The sequence below is a fragment of the Candoia aspera genome, chromosome 1 (genome assembly GCF_035149785.1).
Source record: "Candoia aspera isolate rCanAsp1 chromosome 1, rCanAsp1.hap2, whole genome shotgun sequence".
Taxonomy (NCBI): Eukaryota; Metazoa; Chordata; class Lepidosauria; order Squamata; family Boidae; genus Candoia; species Candoia aspera.
In genome coordinates this window covers 18,535,322-18,558,738 of record NC_086153.1, presented here as the reverse complement: position 1 = coordinate 18,558,738, position 23,417 = coordinate 18,535,322, and the positions used below count along the sequence as shown (strand labels likewise).

At 40.2% G+C, this 23,417-nt stretch overlaps 3 protein-coding genes and 1 long non-coding RNA gene across 4 annotated transcripts in view; 3 read left to right on the top strand and 1 right to left on the bottom strand.

The window, feature by feature from the left end:
- The window catches only part of VKORC1L1 (vitamin K epoxide reductase complex subunit 1 like 1), a 177,148-nt gene extending 164,571 nt beyond the window's left edge, over nucleotides 1–12,577 (top strand). Inside the window, exon 4 of the transcript XR_010067606.1 lies at nucleotides 12,566–12,577. The gene's annotated coding sequence lies outside the window, so the exon portion shown is untranslated. The remainder of the gene's footprint in view (nucleotides 1–12,565) is intronic.
- KCTD7 (potassium channel tetramerization domain containing 7) lies at nucleotides 998–10,624 on the top strand. The gene is made up of 5 exons (XM_063298552.1): nucleotides 998–1,231; nucleotides 3,999–4,191; nucleotides 5,422–5,591; nucleotides 6,255–6,433; nucleotides 8,147–10,624. The coding sequence occupies exons 2-5, from the start codon at nucleotides 4,048–4,050 to the stop codon at nucleotides 8,521–8,523; spliced, it is 870 nt and encodes a 289-aa protein (XP_063154622.1). The 5' UTR covers nucleotides 998–1,231; nucleotides 3,999–4,047; the 3' UTR covers nucleotides 8,524–10,624.
- On the bottom strand, nucleotides 5,585–13,650 carry LOC134493806 (uncharacterized). Its single transcript, XR_010067607.1, has 3 exons — nucleotides 13,539–13,650; nucleotides 6,290–6,473; nucleotides 5,585–5,797 (listed from the first exon to the last, which is right to left on the bottom strand). It is a non-coding gene; the product is annotated as an uncharacterized LOC134493806 (long non-coding RNA).
- Nucleotides 13,651–13,780: 130 nt separating this feature from the next.
- The window catches only part of RABGEF1 (RAB guanine nucleotide exchange factor 1), a 32,962-nt gene continuing 23,325 nt past the window's right edge, over nucleotides 13,781–23,417 (top strand). The window contains exons 1-3 of the mRNA XM_063298540.1: nucleotides 13,781–13,863; nucleotides 19,790–19,975; nucleotides 22,663–22,829. Coding sequence (XP_063154610.1) covers nucleotides 19,797–19,975; nucleotides 22,663–22,829 — 346 coding nt within the window. The 5' untranslated portion in view covers nucleotides 13,781–13,863; nucleotides 19,790–19,796. The remainder of the gene's footprint in view (nucleotides 13,864–19,789; nucleotides 19,976–22,662; nucleotides 22,830–23,417) is intronic.

Here is a 23,417-nt window from a genome sequence, read left to right as displayed (position 1 = left end):
GGATTTTCATATTTAAGTGCTTTAAGAACTCTTGGGTAGATACCATCTAGACCAGTGTTTCTCAATCTTAGCCATTTTAAGACATGTGGACTTCAACTCCCAGAATTCCCCAGCCAGCATGCTGGCTGAGGAATTCTGGAAGTTGAAGTCCACACATCTTAAAATGGCCAAGGTTAAGAAACACTTATCTAGACCTAGAGATACGGTTCTTTTTAGTTTGTCAATTTGGCTTATAATTTCATCTCTTATTGCAATACCTCTATGTAATAGTTTGTCCTTTCTTTCCCTCTTAAGTCTGATCAAGTCCTAGCAGACACATTCACACAGCAATGTTAAACTTAATAGTTTTAATCTTACTATTTTTGTGACTTAATGTGTTATGCGAGTCCAACTTCTCTCTAGATCTGTTGTCAATCCACATTTCTTTTTATTGTTTTTGTCCATCGGGGTATCATGAAATAATGTGTCATGTTTTAACTGTCCCGTTTTGTACTCTTGAATAAAAAGTACTGAATTAGTTTAGTTGAATTTAGTTTCAAATACTAAATTACACTTCAGATGGACAGGCCACCACCACCAACCCGGGTATGTGGAGTACTGGGCAATTGTCCCACTTAAAAAAACAACTATTTAATGTATTGTGCAAACCCAGAAAATGGTTAATTAGTAACCAGGTTAAGTGTATTGTGTGTACACAGCCATCATTTCCGAACGTTTATCTCCCCTTCCTCACATTTCAATTGCTCCCTCATTTCAAGGGGGAGATATATTAAAATGAGGCAGCAAACAACAGAGACGAAGCGTATTCATTATTTATTGATGGAGCAAGTTAAATTCTCCATACATCACTTCGGCTGCCCGTTGTGAGCCTCCGTCTCCCTGGCAACCAAAAGAAGCGCGAGAGTCGGACCGGAGACCTTCGGTTGCTGCATCTCGTCGCCATGGGAGACAGAGAAGGGCTTGAGCCAGTTGGAGGATCGTAGGAGAGAAGAAGGCGGAGCTTTTTTGGCCTCATTCCGTCCACTGGACAGCCTATAATTTGTCTTGTCCGCGTCAGCCCCAAAGTACCCGGATGGTGGGGACCTGCGGGGCGGGAAAGGCGGTCGGGGAGCCGGGCCTTGAGTGAGGAGGGCAGAAATATCACTCCGTTTCATCCGGGAGGCAAAGAAGAGGAGCAGCTTCGGCGGCAGCAAGCATCGCCGCCATTTTCCATCAGCGAATAGACCAACAGGTGAGCGTGTGGAAGGCAAGACGCGAGGGGAAACTCCTACGGCAACCTGGCTCCGCCCCGAGCACTAAGTGAGCTTGAGGGCCCTCCCCTTTCCGAGTGGGGGCAAAGGGAGCAGGTGAAGAGGCTCCGTCTCTTTCTCCCGTGAGATCGGGGCCCTTTGGAGGCATGGAAGTTGCAGACCCTCCCCTTTTGGGGTGTGGTCCTTAGCGAGGACCAAACTTTGCCCATTCTTTCTCTTTTTGATTGCTTTCTGTCAAACAAGACTCTTGTTTTATTTACTTAATGGGAGAATGGAGGAGGAGGGAGAAAAAGGAAGCCCGTTCTCTCTGGTGGGATCTTTTGTAACCTTAACCTCCAGATATTTTGGACTACAATCCTCATAAATATAACCAGCCTGACCTTTGGTCTTGCTGGCCAGGAATGTTGGCTGTTGTAGCACCTCATATCTGGTGGACTCCAGGCCAGGGAATGCTAGCTTGGGGTGAGGCCTGCTTGTGTCCCCTCTATGTTATTGGATTGGGACCTCTGTTCTCCATGTAGTGGACAAGGAGCAGTAAAGCTGAGGCCTTTGTGGATGGGGAAGTAAAGAATATTGCCTTTATTTGGCTGTACCATTTAATTTTTGTTTAGCTTTTGTATGGAATTTGCACTTGAGGAGTCTAAAAGAGAGGTTGCAGCTCTGTTAGATGCTCTTTTGTCCCATAGTTAGCTTGGGTGCCCTTCTACTAGGAAAGCTTCTGTGCCTTAATTGTAATTTGCAACATATGCAGCATCAAATTGAGAAACAGCATTAGGCTTCCTGCTTCTCATCAACAAGGTAAAAAGCCCACCTGTGCTCAAGTCCCTATGGAGAAAGCGGCAGGGATGTTATGATCTGCATTCAGCCTTCCTTAGGCAGCAAAAGAGGATGAAGATCTACCAGACAGAAAAAGGTGGTGCAAATTCAGTCTTTGTATTTTGGTTCTTAATGGTCCCTGTCAAGCAAGCGTTTGTGTTAATTCTGTAAGATTGAGAATGGCAGTGGATTTATTTTATGATGGATTTATGAAGGTCTTGTTTGTGAATTGGAAAAAAGATCTGTAGGTTGTTCTGTCTAATTGAATAAGATTATGAGCAAAAAAGAAAAGAGAATCTTGGCTGAGCCCATTAAAGCTTCTGTCATAATAAATACTAGAGACTTTGAGATGCCAAAAGACTCTTTGCTGTTTCTCCTACAGTAGGCTAATATGACTACCCACTCCTGAAATTATACAAACAGATTTATTCATTTACACAGAGAAATGACAAAGCACCAGTCAAAAATTATATGAGGAAGGCAAATAGGTATGTGGCTTGTAAATTGGGAGAACTTTTTTTTCATGCAATGCAATCCATTAGGTGAGATACTTTCAAAATTGGTTTAGAACAAATATTTTGTCATAACTAAAGGGTGTGTCAGATGTTTGCAAGTCTAAATTTTACAATATAAAATGTAGAGTAAGTGGAAATCTACAAAGAATAAAAGGGCATGAAGGTAGAGAATGATAAATAGAAATATTTAATTTTGTGGCAAATATCAAATGGGGAGGATACTGTACCAAAACTTTGCTGATGAAGTGTTTTGCATTTATGGGTCGATAACATTTGGACCCAAAATCTGAAAATGTGTCCTAGGTTAATCTCTTGTGTATTTTTCACCCATTATACTTAAATTTGCACTAGGTTCTCAGTTATGCTGCTATTCAGGATAAGTTAGACTATACAATTCCTAGCTGGTATAGAACAGGAGCAAGAATAGTCAGTTTCTATATGCCTCAGGGATTTAAAAAGTGTGTTCTGTAGCATAGACTGTTCCTCTTCCAAGAAGTACATCTTCAAAGTAAAGCTGATTTATTTTTTACTTCAACATGTAAGCAAACTCCCTCTCTCCAGTGCTCCTTACGTGCAATCCAGATGTTATGCTCCATTATGTGTCATGATGTTTGAAGTGACCAAGAAATGAAACACACATTAAAAGCAGTATCAGCAATCCCTGCATGCAAATAAAAGTCCAGGTTAAAAACAAAACAGAACAAAAAGCCTTAATTTCCTGCTTTCCGTTTCCTGACTGCTGCTGGGGGAATCAGCTACTTAAATCTGGCAGCCCAAATTGATTTTGAATGTTTTTTATATATGATGTTATGATTTTCCCCCCTGAAGGTACCATTTCCATTAAATTATGAATGATAGTGAAATTCTACTTAATGGTGGTGGATTTCTGTGAATTGCTGATGATTACAAGGACTGGCTGAGGAATATTTCCTTTTGTCTAATGTGATGTTGGGACTACTGTCCGCAGGGGAGTGGCCAAGTAGAGGCAGGCCAGGCTGAGAGCAACTGTGCTGGACAGCTATGGGGATTGCCAAATGCCAACTCAGCAGTAGATATTCCCAACTGTTAGTAAAATTTGGATAAGCAAATAACAGTCCTGCAGTAAAAGCAGGTGGAACAAACAGTCAATGAAATATGTTTCCACGAGGGATTTGCTGGCTACAAAATCTGACAGGAAGGTTTCCTGGTGCTGTTGTGCAAATGGGGATCCTCCCAAGGCATGTGCCTCAGAGCTTGTAGATAATAGCAGATACAATAACTATACTGGTTGTGACTCACTTCCCGAGAATAGCAGTGGCACCTGTACACAGCCAATGCGGAGCATCTCTGGGTGCCTGCTGCCCCACAGTGGCCCATTCTTGTTAGGTTTCCTTAAGGAAAGGCTCTTGGATGAACATGGCTGTTAACTTCCCATTAGCCCTGCCACGGCTGCCTGCCAAGCAGACCCAGTTACAAGAGCCAGAGGGATGGTTGTAGTCACGGGGCAGACCAAAGCGTGTGGACACCTGGGCGATGCCATGTCGAGCTCAGATGCAGAGGATGATTTTCAAGAGCCTGCCACTCCAACAGCAACCCAGGCAGAGCACTCCCTGCCCCTGCTTCCTCAGCAGGTGAGTGTTTTAATATATGCTGTATCCTGGTACATGATTCTGTCTGTGCTAGCATAGCCAATACTGCCTTTGTAGGAGCTGCCGGTGCGATTTCTCCAGAGCAGTGCTGAATATGAACTTCTTTTTCCAACTTCTTTTTCTTCTGCATTCCAGCTTGCTTGTGCTGGTGACTTGGTTTAAGTCACCCAGAGAACCTTTGCTATTAGGTGATATATAATTACTGTGAGAAAATAAATAAAAGCATATTTTACTGATGGGCTATTATTATAATTCATCCTGATCAAGAGTGGAATTATAATGAATAATTTTAAAAAGTCCAGTATGCAATACTTAAAAATAAATTCAAATCCTTGAAAATATGTTTATATCCTGGCTTTTAAATATTCTGACAATTACGAATTTTCCAATTAGAAGTTATCCACATCTACTATGCTGTATACGGGACCTATTTTGAGGAATGTCTAGAAACATCATTTATCCAGTGTGGATAGTAATAGACATTCCCATTATTGATATCACATCAACTGTACCGCACTGCACTAGTTACCAGTTTGTTTTCAGCACAATTCAAAATTGTGATGATTTTATTAAATGGGTTGGGCTCAGGATGCCTAAACGACTATCCTTTTTCAAGCCGGCCTTCCTACTTGCTCCTAAGAGTGACCTGTATAGGATTTATTGGGAACTCCCTTTTGTTTCCAGCAGTGTTTGTTCCCGCATCTGTGATTAAACAGACATTCTATAAATTATCTTAAATGAAAGATAGCTGTTTGACTTGTAACATGATAGGCCTCTCCTCTAGAAATGTCTCTAATCCTTTTTAAAACAATCTAAGAAATTTCTTATAGCAGTCTTGACTCTATTGCTAGTTGTTGTTACTAGTAATTTCTATAACACTCTTCTTCCAAAAATAGTCCAATCATGAAATCAATAATCCTTAAAAACAGTAAATACAAACTTTAAATAAGAATACATTTTCAAAACAGAAAAAAATTACAAGAAATCTAAAGCAGTCTGCTCATGGAATAGATTGATATCCTACAAATGGATAAGCAGGCATATCCTCAATTGTTGTCTAAAAGAAGACATTGTTAGGATCAGATGTACTTCTCTTGGAGAATTTTATAATTCATTGCATGACCCCAAATTCTGGCATTATGAGAGAATGAAAAAAAACTTTCTGTTTTCTCCATGCTATGCCTAATTTTCAACACCATTTATTATTTCCAGTTCCCTGAAGTGATTCCACTAAATGTTGGAGGCACCCATTTCATGACCAGGCTGTCAACCCTGCGACGTCATGAAGACACCATGTTGTCAGCCATGTTCAGTGGCCGGCATTACATCCCAACAGATGCCGAGGGCAGATATTTTATTGACAGAGATGGAACATTCTTTGGGTACATATTTTTTGACTATATGCTATTTTTTTCACAAAGTACTTGAACAAGTAGGATAATTTTGTATCCTGAAGACAGTTCAGTCCATGTGTTTCTTCCCCCTTCTTGTGTTTCCTTCAGGGTGAGGAGCACAGAAAATACCATAGAATGCCAAGGATTGCTAGCTGGTCAAGTGACATCCAGGTTGCAAGAAGATGTTAGAGTAACTGTTTTGGAAAGCAATGTTTTATATACATTTTCACTTAGCTATTTTTTGTTCCCTGATATTGCCAGATGTCTGTAGTTTCAGTTCAGGTTATTTATTCAAGATGTCGGGCTGCAACTTTCAATGCAGTTATTCTCAGGAAACTGTGTTTATAACTGCTGTCTTAGTTACCTGAATATTTTATTGCATTTTCTGTGTTTAAATAGTTCATACATATTTGACTGCAAGCTTCATCTTAGGAGTTTTTTCCTCTGCAAGAGCGAAGAGGGAATGGACCTGAAAAATGGTGCTTGCAATCTATATTTTTAAGTGCTTAAAAGTGAAAATGTGCTACTTGATGAGTTACTTACTTTTTAATCGCTTTTAAAATTATTTAAATGAATCAATAAATTACTACAGTGAATAAAATTTCTGAAAAGGGTAGTAACCATTTCAGCAATTTTGTTTTCTTTTTTTAGAGACGTCCTTAATTTTCTACGATCTGGTGACTTACCTCCAAGAGAACGAGTGAGGTCTGTTTACAAGGAAGCTCAGTATTATTCCATTGGCCCATTGCTAGACAGTCTAGAAGAGCTCCAGCCCCTGAAAGGAGAGAAAGTCCGGCAGGCTTTCCTGGGCTTAATGCCCTATTATAAAGGTAAATTGAGAATGTAGCAGTGGTGGTGTTTTCTTGCCTTCTGCCAAGTCACCATTTTTAGAAGTTCAGAAATGGAAAAGTAAAAAATATTCATAAGAGTTAGGCGTAGTTTCTTACAGATCATTTTATTCTGCATCTCTTTCACAACTCTTGCTCATTTTAGTGAGTTTAGGGACTTTCCCTACTTGTACCTAATCAAGAAACAGTATCTCAAACATATCCTGGCAAACCTTGTTTTCTGCAGTGTCATGATGTTGGTTTCATCTTATCCCCAACCCATACCTAAAACAGCTTAAATTGTGCTTCACTCTTCTGTTTTTAAAGTAGCATTTTCCCTGTAAAACAGGCAACAAACCATGGTACCTTTATGATCTGGGTCCAATCTGATGTGTTTCAGTAACTGTTCTGTCAGTTGTTCTGTCACGTGACTGTAGGGAGTAGGATCAACTCAGCAACTGTTGGCCCCTTTAGGTTGGAGAGGACATGTGCCGCCCTGTCCCAGGACCCTGTCCCCCAAGGACCATTCTGCTTTTGGCAGCAGGAGAGTCCAGTTCTTTCAAACTAGGCTTTCCCCTTTAGCTTGCTAGGCCTCTGGGTTGATCTTGGTCCAGAGACCTGGACTGGTGGAATGACAGCTGGCTGCTGCTGGTAGTGACTGTGCATAAAATGGGAGCGCCAGTTGGCTTTCACATTGCCACTTTATAGCCTATCATGTGCTGTTCAAGCTATTTTTAAACATGTTTAGCGCCATAAGAGAATTTTTAAAAATCAGTATTAAAAAATAACCTGCAGGGCAGCTGACAGGTGCTGTGGAGGGATGCTGCATGGTGCAATGAGAGTCTTCCTTTCACCACACTGCCCACCTGTGTGCACCTACTAATAGCTGATAGGCGTGCACATTGTTGTGTGCTGTGGTGGGACGCCTACTGCCCTGGGCAACCCTCATGCGTCTTTTTTAATTGTTAGGACAGGCTATTTTTAAACAGCGGTTTAGTGTTCTTCTGCAAGAGAGCTAACTCATGTTTAAAGGTACTCTAACAAACAGGTATGGAGGAAGGAGTTGTGTGGTACAGTGGGAGCACTCCCTCCTGCTTTGCTTTGTAGTCTTCCCAACCCTATAGTATCTGTTGCCTATAGTACAGTATCTTGAGCAAGTTTTGAGAAATGGCTAAACCTGGTATAGTCTTTCCTGTCCCAGCTCATTTTAAGGGGGTGGTTGGTAGATACTTTATCACCAGGTGGTTGACCTTTGGGGAGCAGGAAGGAAAGCAGCTGAGTCCCTTACCTTAACCTGGGCAGTGCACAGTAAATAAGGATACCACCATTTGGCAGTAGCACACTTGTGGCAGGATAGAGATTGGCAATGGCAGCATGGCTTATGCCAACAGTTTCCTGCTGGCTCAAGGATGGGTAGATAGCATTTTAAATGAGTCACAAGGAAGAAGTGAATTACCAAGTGCAACAAACCCCATTTTAAGTTGTATGTATGTTGGTAGACAGGGTGTCTTTGATTTTCCATTTCAAGCTGTGAATGTAGATGAGGTGTTAATTTAAAAATCAAGACACTAGTTTAACTGCATGAGTATTTCGTTTCCCACCAAGAGGATTTTGGTTTTGTTGTTATTTTGCTTTGGTAAGTAATTTAATGACAAAACAGTATCTGGAAGGGCTCTCTCATAACATTTCAGTCATTGTTTCTCTTTTGCTTTTTAGAGCACTTAGAGCGAATCATTGAAATAGCGAAGCTGCGGGCAATGCAAAGGAAAGCTCGATTTGCTAAGCTAAAGATCTGTGTCTTCAAAGAAGAGATGCCTATCACGCCCTACGAGTGCCCACTTTTCAACTCCCTCCGTTTTGAGAGGAGTGAAGGGGAGGCCAAGCTTTTTGAGCACCACTGTGAGGTGGATGTTTCCTTTGGGCCATGGGAAGCCGTGGCAGATGTGTATGACCTTCTCCATTGCATTGTGACGGACCTTTCCAATAGGGGCATCACAGTGGACCACCAATGTATTGGGGTGTGTGACAAACACTTGATTAACCATTACTATTGCAAGCGCCCAATCTATGAATTCAAGATCACATGGTGGTAGGCCCTTAGCACAAGGAGCATGAAAGAGAGCAGGCTGGTGTGTAACCTTCTTTGTGTTTTACCAGTCTGAGTTCTATGAACTGTGGTATTGCTGATGTGTGTTGGAATCTGTCTTATCTTGCAGGAGAATTTGTCCTCCAATCCTAGCTATGGAGCTCACTGGAATTTGCCCTACGCTTCTTGCTTCAAAGAAGAAAAGTCCTCCTAAATGGAAGCATGTTAATGTGGATACTACAGAATAGTCACAGGCATAGTAAGAGTGGAGGATCGTGTTGCTTACAGAGCATGCAGAGGTTTTTAAAGGGCTCTTATACACTGCTGACCTCCACAGTCCAACCCCCTCACTCGCTTTGCACTGCTTTGCAAAAGTGGATCTTGCTGGGGTGGAAAGGATCAAAGGACCTGTTTCTGCAGAGAGACTCAGTTGGCTGTTACGTAGCCACCTGGTGGCAGAAGTATATAGCAGTACTTTATTTTATACAACTTCCACTTCTGCTGGCCTCATGATTTCATTGTTACAACATTTAGAACAAAAGAATGAAGTATCTCTGAATGGTGAGGTGATTCAGAAGTGATTTTTAAAAAAGAAAATGGCTGAAAATTCCGTAAGTCTGTGTTTAAAGTTACTGTTTTAACTATAAATCTGCACTGGGGTAAGTGTAGATGTGTTGAAATTTAATTTATTTCCATCTTCCTGCTAAGAAATGATAATTTCATTTGTTGGATGTGTCATGGTTTCATCAGGCTGTTTAGATTACATTCTTCATAAAAAAAATTATTTACAAAAATGAATTGTGCCTGCTCTTTACATTGAGAGCTTTACCTATTGACAGCATTTAAATACATGTTTCTTTGCAGAGATGGGTCTTTTTGCTGAGACCAATTTATATTCTGAAACTGAGCCAACCACAGTGGCTTATGTTCTAATATGAAGGTTAGAAGAAGAGGAGGCATGAAAAATAGTTGTTCTCCTGGTCCAATAATATTCACTGTGTTTCTTCAACTGCTAAGCTATAGTGCAGTTTCTTGAATTTGACTGATCGTAATGTGAATTCAGTTATATCGGTTTGTAAACTATGGTTATGGATCAATGTGTTGCACTAATTCAGCCAATCACAGCTTACTTAAAAGTGATAGGTAAAATATGGCTTAGCACAATGTGTAAATTCAATATAGGCGAGATGTTATATTGGGTTTGACCAAAATTAAGATGGATGAGCTAGCAGCATGTGCTCATTTTCTGTACTCTGAAATCATTTTACCTGACAAACAGAAAAGTCTTGCACCATCCTTATGGTATTGGATTGGACCAATAGTTGCTATCCTTTCGGAGATCTATGGTGGAGGAAAAGAGGGTGTCTTCTGATGTATCAGCCCTCCCAGATAGTTGTCAGTGCAACAGCCCTAGAACTGAGGTGACCTATGTGGCAAATCTAAAATTTGTCCAGAAGAACCTTAATATACTTAATTATTAAAATTCCTTTAGCAATGGTATCACAATAGAGTGCTTAGAGATAGGATACTGCACGTTGCTGCAACTTGGAATTATTCAGAAAAAACTGTTCCTCAGAAATGATTTAGGCTGCAATCCTAAAATATATAATCAACACTTCTGAACATAGTAGGCTTACTTTTGAGAACATAGGATTATTATTTTCCTAGAACTATGCTGATTTTGTGAATTTAAAACCTTCTCTCCTCACTGCCCTTCAGTACAAATAAGTTGACATTTATGTGAATAAATGAGATAATCAGGATATAAATGCTTTACATAAATAATGTGTAATCCTTAATGTATTATATGGTTTTAATAGTTTCCATTATGAATATTCTTTATACACTTAAATAATTTTACTCATTATGATCTTTTTGTGCAGTCCTATATATAAGTGTGGGTTTCAGATAAATGTGTATAAAATTGCAGCCAAACTGCCATTTGAAAAAAAAAAGAATGATATCTAATTGGAATGTGAAAGTTACTATTTATTTTGAAATGACAAAGAATGCTAAGACAAAATGTGATTCCCCTCAACTCCTCATGTGTAAACTGTATTGAGTATGTTATGTGTCAGTATTGTGCAATAAATTATCTCACTACCTAATCTAACTTGCAGTGATCTTTTTAAATCCAACAAAGTGATAAGCACGGAGCTGGAATTAAAATCATCTGCCTGGTGCTACAATTCTTTAGAAGCCAATGTTCTTGGGACTGAATTTAAGAATAAAGTTATGCAGTACAGTTATGACAAGAGCCAACCAGTGATCTGGTGCCCATAAAATGTGAAGTGTATATGGGAGAGAGAAGTAAAGAATACTCTTGATGTTCCCCCAAGACCCGAAAAAGGGCTTCTTTGTGCAGTAACTTCATCAGCTTAAGAGATCCAGTACAAATAGTCCTCGGTTAATGACAGTAATTGGGACCAGCAACTCTGTTGCTAAGCAATGCTGTCATTAACTGCGATGACACGTGACTGTGCTGACTTATGACAGCAGTTCCAGTTGGAGTCGTTAAGTGAATCCCACATGTTGGTGAAGAGCAACATCATGTGATCGCCATTTGTGACCTCCTGCCAGCTTCCCCATTGACTTTGCTTGTCAGAAGCCGGCAGTGAAGGTCACAAATGGCGATCACATGACACTGGGATGCTGCGACCGTCGTAGTTGTGAGCCAAGTTGCCAAGTGCCCAAATTGCAATCACGTGATTGCAGGGATGCTGTGACGGCTGCAACTTGAAGGACCTGTCGTAAGTCTCCTTGTTCAGCACGGTCATAACTTTGAACGGTTGCTGAACAAGTGGTCGTTAAGGACTACCTGTATTCTTAAATTGAGGGGATGGCCTTTGCTCAGGCAACATTAAAAGCATATGAAATATATTCAGTAAGTGTTCTAACAGCAGCTGCATTCAGGGGCAGCATATTTTTAAACTGCATCCAATATATGTCCACACAGAAATAAGTCTCTTGGGTTCAAGGAGGCTTACTTCCAGAAAAGTGAAACTGCAGCCTAAATCCATAAGCAGAGTCTTGCTAAGTCTTATATAAAGCCTTCTATAAAGACAGGATACACTCATGGAATCTTAATCCAGGTTTCTTGGTTTAGAGGACATAAAGGGCCATAAACAAATCTCAGAGGCTTCAGTGGCTAGGCTGCAACTGGTTTGCAGGAAATGTTGAGTATGTGTTGTCTCACGTTGAAGATAACATAAAACCTTCATGATTACTTATCTGTAGATAGCAACTATATGGAGGATAAAATTATGTCCTGCTATCTTCCTGAAGGACTATTATGAGAAACAAACTGGTGAACTAGATGTACCTTTGGTACGATTTAGGAAAGATACTTTAGTAACTTCACAACTCCAGTCGTTGGTTTCATGAACCCATTTAATTGGATTATGACCAAGTAATGGAACTAAGTGTTTTGATGGAATTGACAGATGATCTGTGGTGGCAACTAGATGGGAGTGTAGCCCTACTAGGTCTCCACATCACTGGCAGGCTCGGGCCAGTAGTTCTGGCCTTTTCTACTGAGATATGTGCAGGTGGTGGTACTGGAGAATACTGTTTGGCACCTAGACCAGTGATGTAAGAGTAAACCTGGTAAGGCAGGAATCTTTGATTCCACTGAGCTGAAAGGTATGAAAAAGATCTAGGATTTCAAACCTTGGGACAAGCGTATACAAAGGGCAGCATTCATGGAAGTTGTTAATGGATAGCTTTTTATATGCAAGGGTTCTTAATTGTCTGCAATAAATCTGCTTCTCTAACCTTCGTGAGTCTGCTTGGGAATGAGGATGGGGAGATAGTCTAATCAGCATACGTGATATGAAGCCTTGGCCATTGGCTCGAGGTGTCCTTCAGGACTGCATTTTGTCCCCTATGCTGTTCAGCATATACTACATGAAACCACTGAAATAGCTCTGCTGAACAAGTACAGTGAGCATTACCTTTGTTAGGCATTTAACAATCATCTCTACATTTGAATACCACTTTGATGATTTCTAAATGTCATATCTGAACTACTTTTTGTGTTTGTCTTCAAGTCAGTCTTAACTCCTGGCAACTGCCTGGACAAGTCCTGCAATCTTCTTGGCAAGATTTCAGAAGTGGTTTGCCCTTGCCTGCTTCCTAGGGCTGAGAGAGAGTGACTGGTCCAAGGCCACCCAGCTGGCTTTGTGCCTCATGATCTCCTGGTTTCTAGCCTGGTGCCTTAACCATTACACCAAACTGGCTCTATCTAAACTACTACAGTGCTTAAATTGGGAACTGCAAACCATCTAATTCTACCCCATCCAAATGGAGGCCTCTGAGCATGAAGAAAGTGGTTTTTATTGCCAATTAGGCAGGCATAATTGGACCTTACATAGGTGGGGTAAGGACATAAACATTTGGTACAGGAGTTGTTGGATTCTTTTCTAAATTATTTGTGCATCTATTGTATTTTTAATAATGGTAAGAAATCTCTCCCTATATGGCAGGATAGGGTGGACTGATTAAGCTCCGCCCCTCGGTTAGCACCAATTGGAACTTTAAAGTGTAAGGAATGGGAGAAGAAGTTAGGCTACAATTGATCTCAGGTAAAACAAGGCAGAAAAAATAAGACATTTGTGTATTCCTAAGAGCGGGTTACCCTTTTAGCACATGCTATGGCCCAGATAAAACAGATTTTTACTATATACAGTAATCATTTTACTGTAAACCGCCCAGAGTCCCCCATGAGGGGGAGACCGGCGGTGAATAAATTTATAAATAAATAAAAATAAAATCGTTTAAATATTTTTATTACTACTCCTAGATATTACTGAGGCCTCCTCAAAATATTTATCGCAAACTGTCTTTTTTTCACGGTTCCCTTTTGTAGTATTCAATTTTTCAGTGGTGTGGTCTAAATCGTTAAAATAAAATTTAGAAAACAAAGCTGTTTCGCAGGGTACAGGGAACAAGATACTCGACACCTATTATTTCTCCTGATATAAATAAAAAATAAAATGAATGAAGCTAAAACGTCTTTCTTACTTCATCCATTCAGCCGGATGCTCAACAATGGACCAGAAATCAAACGTTCTTGCACGGATGTACCGGCACCACCGACTACCCTCCATAGCCGCCTAGGTGCGCGTGCGCATAAGCGCTTCATTCATTTGCCCTTGCTTAGGCTTCGAACTTGACGCTTAGGGCACGGGTGCGTTCGGTGATGCCCCTCTCCTTCTGCGGAAGTGACGTAAACCCGTCAAGGGACGGGAAGAAGCCGAGACAAGAAGGCAGAGGGTCAGGCGGAGGGAGGCCGGAGGGGGAAGCTTGTCCCTCGGCTGGGTCTGGTCGAGGAAGCGGCGGAGAACAGGTGAGGATGGACGGGGTCTGGGGAGCGAAAGAGGCAGTAGCTCCGTCCCCTCCCCTTGCCCACCCAAACTGGAAGCTGATAAATTATTATGAACATTATTTGAAGCATTTTATTAAGTTTTAGTATTGTGGTAATAATATTGCCGTTGACATTAATGTTATATGTTAGTGATTTAATATTCAGGCAACCTTGCGGGGCTGCTGTTGAAAGAGAAACGGGAGGGCGAAGTATGAGCATACTTACGTCACCTTGGAGATGAAAGGGGAGGGAAAGAAGCGTAAGAAATTATTATTGGCAACATCGGTGTTTATGGTTTGCAACAGAAGAAATCCTTCCTTAGAGAAACTTACACTCTAACGCCCAGTGCAGCGTAAACAGAAGAAGGGGCGGAAGAAAAATGTAGTAGGTATGTTTTTTCGCTCCTACCATTATTTTAAATCCCACCCTTCCTTCTCCAAGACGCCTCGGAGTAGCATAACTGCTTTTTCTGCTTTCTTTCCACTTATTTATGGTGGTTTTATTTGTTAAAGTTCTCCCCAACCTGATCCTCTTCGAATGTATTGACTTAGGGAAATCTGATTTTCTCCTTCCTAACTGAGCAATTAAAAATGGCTCACATTAATTAAAGTAGTTCTTGTACTAGTTTCTTTTTTGCAGCAAAAAATAGTAAAGAGCCATATGGGACCTTTTAACACTATCAGTTTATATATAAATTTTATGATCTGTAATACTGGAAAACTCAATTTGTTGATCTTTAAGATACCACCAGGCTCTTTGTTATTAATTACATGTCATGAATTAACATAAAATGTTATTCTTCTAATAAAATCAATGGAGCTGTATTGAAGTATAACAAATACTATTAAATGGCTTGATAATGTAATAACTAACAGAAAACCAGCTTGTACTGAAATCCATAAAATTCAGAGAGACAGGAAAATGCTTGCTGAAACCATGCTAGAACAGCAGCAGAAGTAAAGCAATTTTACTGCTGTGGCAAGAAGTTCTGAATCTTGGATAGTAGTATTGAAAAAGTCCACAACAGTACAATGTTGCCAACTCTTCACCCTGTTAAGACAGTGGCATACATAAAAGGCCCTCATTAGGTGACTGTAGAAAATTTTTAGATGTTGTGTGAAGGGAAATTGACATATGGATATATTTGTAATTTCACAACTGTTGTTTGAGGTAGATACATTATAAGCAACTCTCCTGCAAAATTGTCTTCAAAACTGAGCAGGAATCTAACTGTGAGGCTCCAAAATGCAATTATTTGGTCTCAAAGATTAACTAAGGGAGATGATGTGGTGCTAGGAAAGTTTTCTGGAATTTGCATGGTGTGTCTTTTTAAAACAGAGCAGTATTTGGAGTAGTAACCTAAAAGCTATGTACTGAACAGATAAATGAAGCTACTGGAACTGCCCTCTGGACAGAACAGTAGAATGCAAATCAAACAAATAATAATTTATAATATCAGCATTCAAAGGTGGCTTAGAGTTTTGTCCAGGTAGCCCAGGGCTTAATTTGCTGTGTGTTTGATTCAGAAAGAATCCTCTCTGCCCCCTGCCCTTGCAGGAAAGAGCTATAGCTGTGTGGGGGAACACAGCGTGTCTGCAGACCTTGAAAATTGCTACCAGTCAGGTTGGAGGCTATGGAATTATTCCGTCTAATTGCCCTTTTACTAGAGTTTCTGGGGTGTTGTACTTGGGATGTATACTATTCTGGAAAGTCTCTGTAATGACTTGTATACTAAGTCAGCACTAGTGCAGCTCTTAACTGTTCTGAACATCAGCTGGTTTAAAGCTTTAGCTCAACTTTCTCCATAGAAATTGCCCATCCTGGCTGGGAATTCTAGATACCATATTTCAATACATTTGGAGGGCACCAGGTTAGGAAAACCTAATTACTGTAGATGAAAGCAGACATGCATACCTAAGGCCTCATGGCTACGTCCAACCTCAAAAACCTTGGGGGTGGCCTCCAAAAACCTACAAAAGTTGTTTAATGAATAAAGGTGACTGAAGAGGTAAATGATTAAATATATATGAGAGAATAATCATATTAACTTTAACTTTTAATGAACTTCATGTGAAATTAAGAAACATTTAGTTTTTGTCCTAGGTGCACCTATCATGCTTGGGAGTACAGGAGCCAAAGGACAACTGTGTCTTTGGCCAAAAGATATTACTGTATGTAGCCCTAGATTACAGGTGGGAGCAATTACAACAAAGTATATTTAGAGATGTGGATGACCAGTGTTTTGAAGCCATTTTGATATTGGTGTGTTAGTATGGTACAGCATGAAAATGGTACTGTTAAATATTGGTTTATTTCATTCCCCCATCCAAGATGTCGTAAATCTCATACCCATAGTGAACACTGATTGTATCTCATTTTATCACCATATTAACCCTATAAGTTAGACCAAGATAGTGCTTTCTTCAAGATCACACAAAGCTATTCAAAATTGGGCAAAATCTGAATTTAGATCAGTTAGCCTTGGACTTTTTCTATAATACCATACTGAGCCTCTGGAAACCAGTCATCCACATGGAAGCAGAAAATAGGTAGTGCAGAATTTAAGGGCAGAAAAAGTTCAAGTTCATCCAAGGCCCAGTATTTCAGTATGTAAAGCAAAGGCTGAATTTATTTCCATAAGGTGAATGGCAACTCTGCTGAGATGTCAATATCCTATTCTGTGGAGATACCCTGATCTCTCTCATTTATGTTGACTCTTGTATCTTGGGAAGACATGACTGTACGATCAAATTCAGTGTTTTGCGCACTCCTTCTCTCCCTCTTCCCTCCCCTGCTTTCCAGTTTCAAGATGAGAGAATTTGGTTTATGTCTCTGGCAATAGGATTTCTTGGGAATCTAGTTATGTGTGTGTTTTACTCCTAATTCCTAATTTTCCTTAATTTTTCTCTTTCCCCTTACCCTTCAGCTGGCCTATAAAACATGATAAGTTTGTGAGTTGATGTAATAAAGGTTTACAATATATGGTATAAATAGAGGTTTTTGTGTTATACTCAATATATCAGTAAAACACTGAAGGACTCTTGTAATTTTTCAGTGTGAGTCAGGAACACAGCTGTTCCTCAGCATCTCTTGAGAGGATTTCCTGATTAACCTGTGAGCACCCTATAATCTTTCTAGTCTTGGGTGCTATCTGCAAAAATTGAGTCACTCAGGTAAAATTATCCTGGTTCTCCCAACCTATTACTATTATTTGTAGCCATCAAGTCATATCCCTAATGTGGTCTTTCAGGTGTTCCAACGGTGCACTCATCTCCACTGTAACTGAGTCCATCCACTTTGCTGCTGGTCATCTTCCCTCTCCTTCCACCTTTCCCAGCATTAGAGCCTTTTCCAGAGAGCTCGGTCTCTGCACAGTGTGTCTGAAGTAGGTTTTTTAAAATTCCCCAACTTGGATTTTCCCCCCGAAAATACTTTCTGGGGTTAGGTCAGATTGCTGAACAGCAGTCTATCTGACAATATTTTTCTAAGTTAATTAAGCAATTATTCTGCTCTGAATGGAAATGCCTATCAAGTCCAGTTGCTTCCTAGATTTTATAAAGGATTCATAGAAAACACCATAGAGAGAGTTATTCTACTTGTCCTCCCTTAAAGGGGGCAAGTACTTTTTACATACCAGAGACATTCTTGCATTACTCTGTTTATGGAAACACATGACTCAACATGAGTGAACATTCCTGCAGTTCTGGGAGACTCCCTTGCTGCAAAGGGATGTTTTTTCTTCCATCAGCATCGAGTGGAATTGCTCAAGCCCCATTTCAGATTTAGGTGGCACAAGGTATTTTTCTCCAGCTTTGCTAATATAAGGATCAGTAAGCCTGTCTTCCTTCTGCTTTTCTCCTGTCTTATACTGAGAGATGAGTAGTTTTTGTGCTGACCTTTATCATTTGAAAGGGAACACTGACTGCCTTCTGCTGAGATCAGTTGCACTGTGCATAACCCTAATACCTCTCTGTACTCTTTTCTGCCCTGGTTTGGTGGCGGGAGATGTGTGTGTTAAAAAAAAAAATCAAACCAACCTGAAGAAGTACTGTGTGGGTGAGCATAAAATGAGCTTGTGTTGTAACTATTTAGATAAATGTTGTAAGTGTTTTCATAGTAGATGGCAGAACCTGTTAGACCTTGGCTGATCTCGAAAAGCTAAGGAGGATGGGACCAGGTTAATACATGGATGGAAGACCACTAAGAAATTGCAGGACAGCAGATTAGACTGGGAAGTTAAAATCATCCCTAAACAAGACAATAGTGAACCACATATGATGTTGTCAAGAAAACTCAGCTGTATGTTCATGAAGTCACCAGGAGTTTAGCTTGACATGGAGGTGTTTGACTTCGATGGATACGTTGTTCTGCCAATACTCTTGGTTTTTATTTTTAAAGGACTGACACACATTCATTGTATGTAGTTCTGCCTGCCAAGCCTATACATATAGCTGTGTGAAAAGACCACTTTCACTGTCTTTGGGGAGAATCTTTGAAGTTATCATAACTTAGTAGGATGTATTGAAAGGAGACTCATGCAGCACGTGGTCCCTCCTTGCTGGCTTGTTTAACTTGATAACTTGTATGAGTAACATACTATTCTTGTAGTCATTGTGCCACTGGGTGTGGTTTGATTATCCAGCCCCTGCCTAATCTCCTTACAATGTGTATTTAAGGTCAGATGCACAGAAGGTCCTACACTGTATTTTGAATCTTAGCGGCATCAGTTTCTTCTCTTTGATTCCACAGATTAAATCAATGTCTGTCATACTATTTTATATGGCTTTTTTTCTCCTTGTGCTGCCTGGCGCATGTGGCACAGAGGTACTGCAGGCACTCTAAGAGACTGAATATTTTGAAGTTGAATTGGTGTGAAGTCACCTTGTCCTATGTGATAATGATACCATTCCTGTGAGATGCTGGGAGTTGAAGTCCACACCTTAAAGCTGCTGAGGTTGAGAAGCTCTGGGCTATACTGTTGTATGGCTTTGAGTGTCTATTGTTGAATTGGCAAATCTGCCTGGTTGTGACACTCTGTGGATACAGACAGCCCTGATGCTCTACAGCTGCATCTCTACTATGGCAAGATCCCTAACTGGCTGGCACTAAGAATGCTGCATGGCCACTTTCTGAGATCATATATGTGTATGTGTACTGTATGTCTATGTGTATATGTATATGACAATGATTTGTAAGTTGGAATAAAATGACAACTTCATAACAGTTCATCAGGAATGATTCTATATTGTATTGATCATTCTTTAAGTTTCAAAACATTTTCTGTACAACGTACCCTGTACAAATTATCCTAATTGATAGAGGAAAACTTCCAGAAAGTTTTCTGTTTTCTACATTGAAAAAAGTTACATGTATGAATATAACAGACTTGTTTTTTTAGTGGTTATCAGTGTATCTCTGATTAACATCTCTCAGCTGAGGCAGGAGAGTTTTAATTTTTTGATATTTAGATGAACGAATAAAAATCTGGTGCTGAATCTTGTGCCAAAATGTTGTCTTGTTGTTGATAAGCTGACAATTTTTCATCCTGCTACTTGACTTTAAAATGTAATGTTCATCTCTGACTTTGGATTTACATCTCTACCTCTGGGTCTTGCTAGTCAACCTGGTTGTATACATCCATATTCCCCTGCCAAGCCTTTTAGCTCATTGTCTCTCAAGCACTATGGAAATCCATACTAATCTGTATGGATTAGTACTCTAGGACTGCATATCTCATACTCTGGATGTTGACAGTCAACTCAGTGGTCTTTATTTTTACCTAAGCTTATAAAAGGTTTGGCAAGTGGGAGAGTACTACATGTGTTTTTTCTCTTGAAAGAACGTTAGCCTGCTTTTTCTTTGATTTGTGCAGAAATGCCTAAATTGCTCTCTTTCCTCTTTGCAGCAGGAGCAAGATGAGTCTGAAGTCAGAACGCCGAGGGATCCATGTTGATCAGTCGGAGCTGCTCTGCAAGAAAGGATGTGGTTACTATGGTAACCTAGCCTGGCAGGGCTATTGCTCCAAGTGCTGGAGAGAAGAGTACCAAAAGGCCAGGCAGAAGCAAATCCAGGAAGACTGGGAGCTTGCTGAGAGGTAAGACGATCCTGGGGAAGTGATGAGCTCTAGAATGCCTTTTCTGTGCTAAATCACATGAAATATTGTTTGGGTCTTAAGATGCAACTTTTAGTCACAGCAAAGTGCACATTCGTTGGCTGGAAGTATATCAAGTGAGTAAAAGCTTTAGATTGCTTTCATGAAGCTGCAGCATGGCAGGTGTTATAAGCCTGTTACAGACAATAACTTTCATCTTTGATAAAGATATTTTTTAAACTTAAATTTTAAGTACATTTCATATATATCCTACTTTAAATAAGCTAGCAGACGGGGAATCTCTAGGTCAGGCCTGCACAACAAGCAGCCTTGAATGGCCTGCCAGTATTTTTTAAAAAGTCAATAAATTCTCCAGTTCCTGAAAGTAGCACTGCCAAGTGCCTCCAGGCCTCACTGCCACCACTTGCTCCAGCATGGCAGCCACTCCGCTACCTGTCAAACAGCTGATTAGTGCAGCAGGTATTCCTTTGCAGACTGCAATGATTTTTAATTTATCATTGTGGGCCTTTCTCCTCTATGAGTTGTACAGGCCTGCTCTAGGTCATAAGGGTGCATCTTTTAGAGTTGGGTGGGCTACATTCAAGTTTTGTGTAATTATTTAATTCACTTTAATTTATTTTATATGTTATTGTTTTTCTTAGGGGGAGGGTTGGTAAAACACTCTTTTCCAACAAAAGGAAAAATACCTGAGACTTATTTTTATCAGGGGTGGTTGCTATGACACTGAGATTGTTTTCTCTGTGCGTACATATCAGTGTGTGTTATAGGTCCCTTCAGAGGTAAAGCAAAAATACTGTAGGCTGTTCTATCTTCTGTTTGCCAGAGTAGATGGGGCTTCTCTTTTGTTCTGAGGAGATGTTAAGGGGCAAAATAGGTACTTTACTCCCTGACCAGATTTTGTGAGGGAAGGGTGGTTAGATCCCTTCTCTGCAAGGCTTTATTAATTTATTTTAACTATTAAGCAGTCCTCCAAATTAAACCCCTGCTGGAGCCAGTCATAAAGGTGTTTGGCTGCACTTTTTGCACCTTTGTTCTAGATGTTTCCCATCTCAATCTTTGGTTCAAATAGCTGAAGCTAATGGATTCTGGAAAATAATGCCTTAAACTTCCTGAGCAGAGAACAATGTTTTTCAGGTCTGGTATCTAAACTCAAGTGTGTTAGTATAGTACCCCTTCATCTTAATTATATACAAAAAAACCCCCAGTTGCTGTATAATTATATACAAAAATATATATACAGTTGCTGTATATTTCAGTTTTAAAAATACTCATAATGATTGATGAGCTATGGCTCTGTAATTGATGTTCAAAAAATTTTCAATTGCTTGACTATCTTATCAAAAGGCTATTTAGAATTTTGTGGATTGTTGTCCAGGAAGTTAGGCCCTGTTTGTCTCAGCCTACCTGCCTTTAAAAGTTAATAGTCCCTCTTCCTCCCCTCTAGAGAACATTCAGTGTTAAGGAGGCAGGATGGGGTTCTGATTTGGCTCCCTCATCTCTTCTCCAAAGTAGGTTGGCAGTACAAGACAGAAATGCTCAGAGGTGAAATGTCTAGGTGTTACAACAGTGTCTCAATCTCCAAGAGGTTCTGGCTAATACTGGTACAGTGTGAAGCTGCCTATGTAGTTATGGATTATGGGCACATTGACTTTTGCCCTTGTAATACTGCTATTTTGGGAGCTGCATTGGCTGCCAGTTTTTGGGTGCAGTTCAAGGTGCTGGTTGTCACCTTTAAAGCTACTGTATTCATGATTCAGGGACTGGGTACCAATGAGACTACCTTCTTTGGATTGAATCTGTTTACCCAGTGAAATCAGGAAGGGAGAACTTGCTGAAGGTCCCTTGTTTGAGGGAATGCCCCTTGCAGGGACCTTGGGGACCAGCCTTCCCAGTGATGGCCCCTTTCTTAGAAGAACTTATTCCTGGATATTTGGTCCTCCTCTACCTTATTGGGCTTATGAAGGGTTATAAAGATTCTGCTCTTTAGGAATGCATTTTGATATGGAGATGTTTAGCCTACCCTTGTAGGTAGCACTTACATAGTACATTGGTTGGTGCTTTGTGCTTCCAGTGTTTTTAAGCCTATGTTTTTGGTCTCCTATAAGTCACTTAGAGCCAATGGAAATTTAGCAGGATAGACAAGTAAATACGTAAGTTATTAAACAATAGTGCAAGCAAGAAAATTAACCCACCAAGTGGACTGTGATGATATTTCTCATTGATGTAGCATTCATCACTTTCCTGAAGAGCATTAGAGAAAGAATCCTGACACAGAGTCTATACTGATTCAGTAGTTCCCATTCTGGCACTTCATTGGTCTACACAGTGTAGACAAGGCTCTGGAGTCTGGCTAACTATCTGTAGCTGGTAGTATTGTGCAGTCTGAAATGAACTGATTCAATCATTCTGGAAATGCATCGAGCTTGGAACAGTTATTTTTAGTCTACAATACACTATTTCAGGCTTTAATAACTTCCAGAATGGTTGAAATGTCTTGTTTCAAGTGTGTGAAATAGTTGTTTTGAGCACGAAACGGGGCATTTTGAAGTTGAAATATTTTGCATACCCCTAGAGCCTGGGTCTAGCAGCAGAATGTATGGGAAGTTGCTAGTCATTTGGCAAAACCTTTTAGGAGAACTGAGATTGCATATTTCTCTTCCCAATGCTAGGCTGCAGCGTGAGGAAGAAGAGGCCTATGCTAATACTCAGCACACTCATGGGGCTCAGTCACTTACTTTCACAAAATTTGAGGAAAAAAAAACAAGTGAGAAGCTGCGGAAGGTGGCAACTGTGAAGAAATTCTTTGGAGCATCTTCGCGTCCTGGAACTAAGAAGGGTAAGGTGGGCAAAAGGAACAACAGAGAAATATTTGCTTCTTAAAATGATTATATTGGAAGAGGTTGCTGGAAGGTACTGATCTGTTTCATTGGTCTTCTGTATTTCTAGTGAGCGTCTACTGTGGCCATTCTGGCATCTAAGTCATTGCCTTTGGAACCTTCTACTATTATCCAGAAAGCAAAAGATTCATAATAGTAGAAGGTTCCACAGTGCCCTACTTCAGCACTGAAAGTGCATTACGTACACTGTCTTGATTGTTAAAACAATTGCATAACTAATTAAAATATTAAAAACCAAGGCTGGCCATAAGAGTTTTTTATGTTGTGGAGAAAACTTCACTCTAAATTCTAGAAAGCCATAGTACGCTCAAGTTCAGCAGTGGTGTATCTCCAGAAGACCTTAATATCTGGAGAGAATTATATGGGAGGATGGTATGAATGAACCCCAATCTCTTAGTTTTGGTAATATTGATGAATATCAGTAGCCAAGACTTTGGTTAAAGGTGTCCTAACCTTATAGTTATTTCATTGTGAAACAGCTGGCTGGCTTAGATGCTATGAAATCGTCATGATCTCATGTCCTGGAT